This window comes from Somniosus microcephalus, chromosome 1 (genome assembly GCF_052327205.1).
Source record: "Somniosus microcephalus isolate GS21.2 chromosome 1, FLI_Smic_1.0, whole genome shotgun sequence".
Lineage (NCBI taxonomy): Eukaryota > Metazoa > Chordata > Chondrichthyes > Squaliformes > Somniosidae > Somniosus > Somniosus microcephalus.
In genome coordinates this window covers 62,277,910-62,288,310 of record NC_140987.1, presented here as the reverse complement: position 1 = coordinate 62,288,310, position 10,401 = coordinate 62,277,910, and the positions used below count along the sequence as shown (strand labels likewise).

General features: G+C 42.2%; 1 protein-coding gene across 3 annotated transcripts in view; it reads right to left on the bottom strand.

Annotated features, from left to right (window-relative positions):
• The window catches only part of wdr41 (WD repeat domain 41), an 85,455-nt gene that overhangs the window by 52,631 nt on the left and 22,423 nt on the right, over positions 1-10,401 (bottom strand). For 2 of the 3 annotated variants that reach the window (XM_085982508.1, XM_085982515.1), the window contains one exon: positions 2,699-2,761. The exons of the other annotated variant lie outside the window; for it this stretch is intronic. In XM_085982508.1, coding sequence (XP_085838634.1) covers positions 2,699-2,761 — 63 coding nt within the window. The remainder of the gene's footprint in view (positions 1-2,698; positions 2,762-10,401) is intronic. 3 annotated transcript variants of the gene reach the window in all.

Genomic DNA, 10,401 nt, shown 5'->3' with positions numbered 1-10,401 from the left:
CTCTTTCCCTCTCCTTCCCCCTCTCTCCTTCCCACACAGACAGACAAACTCATTTATATATATAAAAATTATTTGTACTTTTTTCATAACAACATGCCCTCAAAAAACCCTCGGCACCACCGGGCACTCCAGCTAGTTATATATAAAAAAAAGATTTGTTTTAAAATCTGCAACATTAATTTTCTTCTGAGGGAATGAGACTCCACACTTGCAAAGTTATTTTTTCAGGGCCAGAGAAGTTGTTCAGCAGTAATTGTCATTTATTACACCGTTAAAAACTCAGTTACTCCTGATTGTACAAGCCCAAACTTTTTCATCTGTCTTTAGAGCGAGAATAGTGGGTAATTAGCCAAAGTTCACACCATCTCTGTGCAGATTCAATCAGCGAAGACTGCAACGGCACAGCCTGTGGAGGAGCAGGGTATCACTAACAGCAACTTCCGGATTTTGCGTTTAACTGTGCATGTGCGGACGTCAGAAATTGCTGTCAGTTTTACCCTGTAATAACGGCGAGCGCCGACAGCCTTGCCGTTATTAGTACAGCAAAATCTGGGCCAATGGCTTTTGTCTTGCCAATGTTTAGCTGGAGGAAACTGATCCACTACCAGCCTCTCCAATTCCATCACCATGCTGTCAGTGAATATCAGCAGACTATTTACCATGAGGGCTATCACAGCCAAGCCTTATTCTATACTCACCATGCTGTCAACATCATCTTCAACAAGTTTCCCTACCAGTCACTGTGTACAAGGAGATTTATAGTTACCAAGTTTAATGCCACAGTCACCATCAACTACAAGCATAAGCATTGGTACTAGCTTTTGAGACAGCCATGCATAGACTTCTGAAGGCATATGTGGACCCCAGGTGAGTATAGAATCAAGCTTGGCTGTGATGGCTCACGTGGTAAATAGTCTGCTGATATTCACTGTCCAAACTCATTCGAAGTAGCAACCACTTAGGCAAGGTATTGGAGAGCACCCCGCATCTATGGAAGTGTACCCCAGAAAAGAGGCAAAAAAGGAAAGAAAAAAGAAAACACATTCATGTTTTTCTTCACTAGACAACACACACACTTAAAATACCACCTTGTAGAGAGGAAGGTGCACACTGTGGAGATACTGTAACCAGTTGGTCAAGTCATAAAACCTAGCTTCATAACAATAATTCCTACAAGATATCAATTTTAGCCATGCCGCCAGGAAAAGCCAGGCATTTCCCAAATGAATGGAGGGGAACAAAAGCATAATTAACTATTGAATTCTCTGATGTACTTCCTGACAGTCAGTGCAGCAATAAAACTGACAGATGCTTGGGAAACTACATATATTTGAACCTCAGAGGAGACAAGTTAAAAACAATAACTTGCACATACGCAACATTAAGGAATTTTACACGCTGGAACCAGCTTTTTTTTTAAAAAAAAAGCAGCTTTACTGAAATTTAGTCTCAAAAAAAAGTTAATCTAAAACCAAATTTCTAACCAGACCCCTAAATTAACACACAGCTTTGCAGTTTTCACCCATTTCAACCTGTCCAATACAAAGGGATAAGATTGAGGGGGCAGTAGAGGGAAGGAGCAAATGAACATTGTCAATGACTCAAACAATAAAAAAGAGCGCTATTCTTTCAACCATCTGCAACAATAATTAGGATTAAAGCAGACTATTCAATTGAAGAGCTCGCATCAGCACAGCTGTAATGGGCTGAATGGCCATCTGCTGTACATTTCTGCGATTTTATGAGTAAATTTGAGATCACTCCAATCATGGGCCAGTAAACCAGAAAAATCTTAGCAGAAAATGCAGGTCAGACAGCATCTGTGGAGAGAGAAAAGTATGTTTAATGTTTCAGGCTCGATGGCCTTTTGTCAGAATCAGTAAAAGGAAAATTGAAGCTTGCAGTTCTTGCCACCTGAAAATAAGAAAAAGAAAGAATTTTGTTAAGGCGCAAGATGAGGCAAAGGGTGAAATGGAACTGAGGACGAGGACAGCACTGAAATAAAGTGAGTCAGTGGTGCTGAAGACGAATGTCGAGACCATGCAAGTGGCGGCGCATGGTGGAGAGGATGAATCTCATGAAGCGGCGTTAGCAGTGGTTAAAGTAACGCTGAATACCACGGAGATATCAGTGATCATGGATGGCAACAGGTGGGATAGAATTTAAACTGGAATCCATGTGGAATGAGTCGGAACCTGGAGACAGTTGCTGAGAAAAGAGATGTGACTGTGAAAGCGAGTTTAAGCGAACACAATGAAACACAAGGAGGGAAACAGCAATGAAGGTGAACAGGGTAAGAGAGACAAACGAAAAATCACATCAAAGAGAAAAGAACTTCAAGGTGGGCATTCCTGGAAGAGGTGTGGCAGTGAATTAAACAATAAGGAAGAAAAATGCTGGAAATCTGAAATAAAAACAGAAAATTCTGGAAATGCTCAGCAAATCAGGCACCATCTGTGGCGAGATGAATGTAGGATTAACATTCCAGGGCAGTGATCTCTCCACAGGTGCTGCCTGATCTGCTGAGTGTTTGCAGAATTTTGTTTTATTTCAAATTTCCAGCATCTGCAGTATTTTGTTTTCAAAAAAAAAAATTGACTTTTGTTTATAATATTTTACCTGAAGCCACTCAACCAGAGATGCATTAAATGATGGAGCTTTATACCCATCAATACAACTCCGATAGCCTTTCTCTTACCTTAACAGAGGACTGAAATTCTGTCAACAAATGGATTTGGCTGCCAGTGTCTAAATCCCAGATCTGGCTATATCAATAAAGGAAAACCCGCATGGAATTAATTTTGAATCACTGAATTACTTTTCCTTTCCAAAAGAGTAAACATTAAATCTCTCGTCCTAGAGACCCACTGCATCAGGCTTCCTTCCCTGAAGGCTGCTGCAGTGAAATTGCTGACAGAGTACCCCCAAAGCAATGTGCTCAACAATTTAGGAACAACCTGGGAGTTGATAGAGCCGCTGCCCAACAACAGGAAAAAAAACACGTAGGCTGCGTTTTCAGTGTACCCGGACAATCGTGCTTAAGCAGGGTCGATTAGCACCAGAACATCTTTCAGACCTTTCTGAAGTTGCAACACCTTTGCAAATTAATGAGAGTTGCTTCAGGATGCCTCTCCAAAAGAGACTTTATTCAGTGGCCTAGTTGCTAAGAGACTTGAAAAGGCAAGAACATTTTGTAAGATTATCTTTTTCAATATATAATAGGGAATACTTTGAACAAGCAGCACACACTATGCATACTCTCTTTCTCTTGTTAAGTATGTTGTGATCACAAAACCCTGAAGATTTGAGATGTTTGGTTTGACACAATTAGTGGTATATAGATACAAAATCAGTAAGGGAATCAACCCAAACTTGTTCTGCTAGCTTCCACAGTGGCTTTATAGAATATGACAGCACAGAACATGTAAATCTATGCAAATCTAGAACCAAACCACTCGGGTCATCTGGTATACATTGATGATTTTCTCCACGTGTCACCTTGCCACCATCTGCTGCTTACTTTCCATTTTCTTTAATATTGCTCTTTTTCATGAAACTACATCATTTATTTCTAAAGAATTTATGGACTCTTCTTCAAGAACAATTTTTGGCAGCAAATTCAACATTCTAACCACCCTAGGTAAAGTTTTTTTTCTAACCTCCCCTTTAATTCTTTTTGGATTATCTCAAAAATGTGTGCCCTTGTAGTAAATCTCACCCATCCAGCAGAAACAATCGCTATATCACTACTTACCTCATCATTACTCTAATTTCTTAGCTCTAGTGAAAAAGCCCAATCTTCTCAAGTCTTCCTCAACACCCCAACCCGCCTGCCCCACCCCGCACCACCACATCCCTGGTAACATTCTAGTGAAAGCTGCACCTTTTCCATTGCTTTTATATTCTTCCTATAATGGGGTGCCAAAAATGCTACACAGAACTCCCAAAAGCAGTTTAAGAGGTTAAGATCTTGTATTTTGTATTCCATGTATCTAAATACAAAACTAAGGATTCTGTTTGCTTTTTTATGGCTTTATCTACTTGTGTTGCCACTGTATCTGAATACCAAAATCCCTCTTCTCCTAGACTTCATTTAAAATCTTACCATTTCAGAGGCATTTCCATTCCTTATTCTCACTTTCAAAACTTGACATTTTTCTATATTGAACTGCATCTGCCACCTATCAGCCCATCCTCCTGCAGTCCTTCACAAACTTCATAATGTGCCATACCATCTCAATTTACTGCATCATTTTCCCAATTAAAGCAGATGGAAGGTTTAAAGTCTACCAGATCAATGCGTCTGTTCTTTGAATTTGAAAATTGAAAATATTAGCATAATTGAAGCCAAAGTGAAAAAACTATAAGACTGTAACTCAGGTGTTAACAAAATTGTAAACAAAATGTGTATTGGGGGTATTCTATAGGCCTCCAAATATGAGAGATAGAGGAGCAAATCTGCAGGGAAATCACAGATGTGCAAGGACTATAGAGTGGTGATATTGGGGGACTTTAATTACCCAAATATCGATTGGGATAATGTTAAGAGTAAAGGGAAAGGAGGGGGAGGAATTTCTGAAATGTGTTCAGGAGAATTTCCTTGACCAGTATGTTCTCGGCCTAACTAAGAAGGAGGCATTGCTGGATCTGGTGCTGGGGAATGTCTGTGGGAGAACACTTGGGTAAGAGTAATCATTGCATCATAAGGTTTAGATTAGTAATGGAGAAGAGCAAGGAACAATCTAAAGTAGAAATTCTAAATTGGAAGAGGGCTAACAATGGGATTTGAGGGGATCTAGCCAGGGTAAAATGGAACCAAAGATTGACAGGAAAAACTGTAATGGAACAATGGGTAATCTTTAAGGAGGAGATGTTCCAAGTACAGGCTAGATACATTCTAACAAGAAGGAAGGGTAAGGGAACCAAAGCCAGGGCTCCTTGGATGACAAGGGAGATAGAGAATATGAAACAAAACAAAAAAAGAGGGTGTATGATGCATGTCAGGTGAATTCTTCAAGTGAGAACCAGGCCAAATATAATAAGTTGAGAGGGGAAGTGAAGAGGAAAATAAGACTGGCAAAGAGAGTAGATGAGAATAGAATGGCAGTTAACATAAAAGAGAACGCAAAAATCTTCTACCGGCATGCAAATAGTAAGTGGGTAGTAAGAGGCAGGGTTGGGCCTATTGGGGACAAAGAAGGTGATATATGCTTAGAAGCGCAGGGCAAGGCTAGAATACTTAATGAGTACTTTGTATCGGTGTTTACTAAGGAAGAGGATGCTGACAAAATATTGGTAGAAGTGGAGATGGTAGAGGTAATGGATGGTGTGAAAATTGATAGGCAGGGTGTACTGGAAAGGCTGGATATGCTTAGAGTGGATAAGTCGCCTGGCTTGCATCCCAGGTTGCTAAGGGAAGTGGGGGTGGAGATAGCGAAAGGGCTTGCCATAATCTTCCAATCTTCCCTAGATGCGGGGGAGGTGCCAGATGATTGGAAAGTAGCAAATGTGACACCCTTGTTCAAGAAAGGGTGTAAGGACAATCCTAGTAACTGCAGGCCAGTCAGTTTAACATCAGTGGTGGGTATGGTTTTAGAAACAATAATCAGCTAAAAAATTAACAGGCACTTGGAGAGGTTTAAGTTAACTAAGGAGAGCCAGCACGGATTTGTAAAAGGCAGATTGTATTTGGCTAATCTAATTGAATTTTTTGATGAAGTAACAAAGGTTGATGAACTGAATGCATTGGATGCTGTCTATATGGATTTTAAGAAAGCATTTGACAAAGTACCACATAAAAGGCTGTTTAACAAAATTGAGGCTCATGGAATAGGAGTGTCAGCTTGGATAAGAAATTGGCTTAAGAACAGAAAACAGTGAGTCGTGGTAAATGGGTTTTTTCAGATTGGAGGATGGTAGACAGTGGTGTTCCCCAAGGGCCAGTGCTAGGACCACTACCTTTTTAGATGTATATAAATGACTTGGATATTGGAATAGAGTAAAATTTCAAAATTTGCCAATGATACCAAACTTGGAGTTGTGGCAAACAGTGAGGAGGATACCAATCAAATGCAACAGGACATAGAAAGGCTAGCAGAATGGGCAGACAAGTAGCAGATGGAATTTAATACAGAAGTGTGAGGTGATGCATTTTGGCAGAAGGGATAGGGAGTGGCAATATAGACTTAATGGCACAGTTCTAAAGAGTGTGCAGGGGCAGAGGGACCTGGGGGTTCATGTGCATAGATCTTTGAAGGCGGCAGGTCATATTGAGAGAGTAGTTAGCAAAGCTTATGGGATCTTGGGCTTCATAAATAGAGGTATTCAGTACAAAAGCAGGGAAGTTATGCTGAACCTTTGTAATGCTCTGGTTAGGCCACAACTAGAGTATTGCGTCCAGTTCTGGTCACCACACTTTAGGAAGGATGTGACGGTCCTTGAGAGGGTGCAGATTTACCAGAATGGCTCCAGGGATGAGGGATTTTAGCTACAAGGTTAGAATCATAGAGTTATACAGCACAGAAAGAGGCCCTTCGGCCCATCGTGTCCATGCCAGCCATCAAGCCATATCTATTCTAATCCCATTTTCCAGCACTTGGTCCGTAGCCTTGTATGCTATGGCGTTTCAAGTGCTCATCTAAATGCTTCTTGAATGTTGTGAGGGTTCCTGCCTCTACCACCCTTTCAGGCAGTGAGTTCCAGATTCCAACCACCCTCTGGGTGAAAAAGTTTTTCCTCAAATCCCCACTAAACCTCCTGCCCCTTACCTTGAAACTATGCCCCCTGGTTGTTGACCCCTCTACTAAGGGGAAAAGTTCCTTTCTATCTACCTTATCTATGCCACTCATAATTTTGTACATCTCAATCAGGTCCCCCCTCAGCCTTCTCTGCTCTAAGGAAAACAACCCCAGCCTGTCCAGACTCTCTTCATAGCTGAAACGCTCCAGCCCAGGTAACATCCTGGTGAATCTCCTCTGCACCCTCTCCAATGCAATCACATCCTTCCTATAGTGTGGCAACCAGAACTGCACACAGTATTGCAGCTGTGGCCTAACTAGCATTTTGTACAGCTCCATCATAACTTCCCTGCTCTTATATTCTATGCCTTGGCTAATGAAGGCAAGAATCCCATATGCCTTCTTACCCACCTTATCTAGCTGTCCTGCTGCCTTCAGAGATCTATGTACATGCACATCAAGGTCCCTTTGGATCCTCTGTCTTTCCTAGGGTCCTACCATTCATTGTGTATTCCCTTGCCTTGTTAGTCCTCCCAAAATGCATTACCCCACACATTTCAGGGTTAAATTCCATTTGCCACTGTTCTGTCCATCTAACCAACCCGTCTATATCGTCCTGTAGCCCGAGGCTTCCCTCCTCGCTATTTACCACTCCACCAATTTTCGTGTCATCTGCGAACTTACTGATCATACCTCCTATATTCATATCTAAATCATTAATGTACACTACAAACAGCAAAGGACCCTGCGGTACACCACTGGACACAGGCTTCCAGTCACAAAAACAACCTTCGACCATCACCCTCAGCCTCCTGCCACTAAGTCAATTTTGGATCCAGTGTGCCAAATTGCCCTGGATCCCATGGGCTCTTACCTTCTTGACCAATCTCCCATGCGGGACTTTGTCAAAAGCCTTACTGAAGTCCATGTAGACTACATCAACTGCACTACCCTCATCCACACACCTGGTCACCCCCTCGAAAAATTCAATCAAATTGGTTAGACATGATCTCCCCCTGACAAAGCCATGCTGACTATCCTTGATTAATCCTTGCCTCTCCAAGTGGAGACTAATTCTGTCCCTCAGAATTTTTTCCAATAATTTCCCGACCACTGATGTTAGGCTCACTGGCCTGTAATTCCCTGGTTTATCCCTACTACCCTTCTTGAATAATGGTACTACGTTAGCTGTCCTCCAGTCCTCTGGCACCTCCCCTGTGGCCAGAGAGGTTCTGAAAATTTGTGTCAAGAGCCCCTGCAATCTCCTCCCTTGCCTCACACAGCAGCCTGGGATACATCTTGTCTGGGCCTGTGGATTTATCCACTTTTAAGCCCGCTAAAACTGCTAGTACCTCCTCCCTCTCAATGCTAATTTGTTCAAGTATATCACAATCCCCCTACCCGATTTCTATGCCTGCATCGTCCTTCTCCAGTGAACACAGATGCAAAATATTCATTTAAAACCTCACCTACATCTTCCGGCTCGACACACAGATTGCCACTTTGGTCCCTAATGGGCCCTACTCTTTCCCTGGTTATCCTCTTGCCCTTAATATACTTATAAAACACCTTGAGATTTTCCTTTATTTTGCTCACCAGTGTTTTTTCATGCCCCCTCTTCGCTCTCCTAATTTCTTTTTTAAGTATCCCCCTGCACTTTCTATACTCCTCTAGGGCTTCCACTGTTTTTAGTCCTTTGTATCTGCCAAATGCCTCCCTTTTTTTTCCTAATCCATTCTTGTAAATCCCTTGACATCCAGGGTCCCCTGGACTTGTTGGTCCCACCCTTGACCTTTATGGGAACATGTTGGCGCTGTACTCTCTATTTCCTTTCTGAAAGACTCCCATTGCTCCGATGTGGATTTTCCTACAAGTAGCTGATCCCAGTCCACTTTGGCCAGATCCTGCCTTATCATATTAAAATCGGCCTTCCCCCAATTTAGAACCTTTATTTCCGGTCCATCTTTGTCCTTTTCCATGACTAGCTTAAATCTCACCGAATTATGGTCACTGTCACCAAAATGCTCTCCTACTGACACTTCTACCACTTGCCCGGCTACATTCCCTAGAATTAGGTCCAGTACCGCCCCCTCTCTTGTAGGACTTTCTACATGTTGGCTCAAAAAGCTCTCCTGGATGCACTTTAAGAATTCCGCACCCTCTAAGCCTTTCACACTCTGACTATCCCAGTTAATATTGGGGAAGTTGAAATCCCCTACTATTATTACCCTATTATTTCTAAACTTCTGAGATTTGCCTACATATCTGTTCCTCTATCTCCCCGATTGCTTGGGGGCCTATAGTACACTCCCAGCAAAGTGCTTGCCCCCTTTTTGTTTTTAAATTCTACCCATATGGCCTCATTAGAGGAACCTGCTAAGATATCATCCCTCCTTACTGCAGTAATTGACTCCTTGATTAATATTGCGACACCCCCTCCTCTTTTACACCCCCCTCTGTCTCGCCTGAAGATTCTATACCCCGAAATATTGAGCTGCCAGTCCTGCCCCTCCCTCAACTGTTAGCCTAACATCTGTGGTTGGTAAAATGTTAGAGTCCATTATTAAGGAGACAGTAACGGGACATTTGGATAAACACAATTTAATAGGGCAAACTCAGCATGGTTTCATGAAGGGGAAGTCATGTTTAACAAATTTGCTTGAGTTTTTTGAGGAAGTAACATACAGGGTGGATAAAGGGGAACCAGTGGACGTAGTGTATTTAGACTTCCAAAAGGCATTTGACAAGGTGCCACACAAAAGATTATTGCTCAAGATAAAAAATCACGGGATTGGGGGTAATATTCTGGCATGGGTGGAGGATTGGCTCTCTAACAGAAAGCAGAGAGTTGGGATAAATGGTTCGTTCTCAGATTGGCAACCAGTAACTAGTGGTGTTCCGCAGGGGTCAGTGCTGGGTCCCCAACTCTTTACAATCTATATTAACGATTTGGAGGAGGGGACCGAGTGTAACATATCAAAGTTTGCAGATGATACAAAGATGGGACGGAAAGTAGTGAGTGAGGAGGACATAAAAAACCTGCAAAGGGACATAGACAGGCTAAGTAAGTGGGCAGAGATTTGGCAGATGGAATACAATACTGGAAAGTGTGAAGTTATGCACTTTGGCAGGAAAAATCATAGAGCAAGTTATTATCTTAATGGCAAGAAACTGGAAAGTACTGTAGTACAAAGGGATCTGGGGGTCCTGGTGCACGAAACTCAAAAAGTTAGTATGCAGGTGCAGCAAGTGATCAAGAAGGCCAATGGAATGTTGGCTTTTATTGCTAGGGGGTTGGAATATAAAAACAGGGCGGTATTGCTGCAGTTGTACAAGGTATTGGTGAGGCCGCACCTGGAATACTGCATACAGTTTTGGTGTCCATACTTAAGAAAAGACATACTTGCTCTCGAGTCAGTACAAAGAAGGTTCACTCGGTTAATCCCGGGGATGAGGGGGTGGTCATATGAGGAGAGGTTGAGTAGATTGGGACTCTACTCATTGGAGTTCAGAAGAATGAGGCGATCTTATTGAAACATATAAGATTGTGAAGGGGCTTGATCGGCTGGATGCGGTGAGGATGTTCCCAATGATGGGTGAAACTAGAACTAGGGGGCATAATCTTAAAATAAGGGGCTGCTCATTCAAAACTGAGATGAGGAGA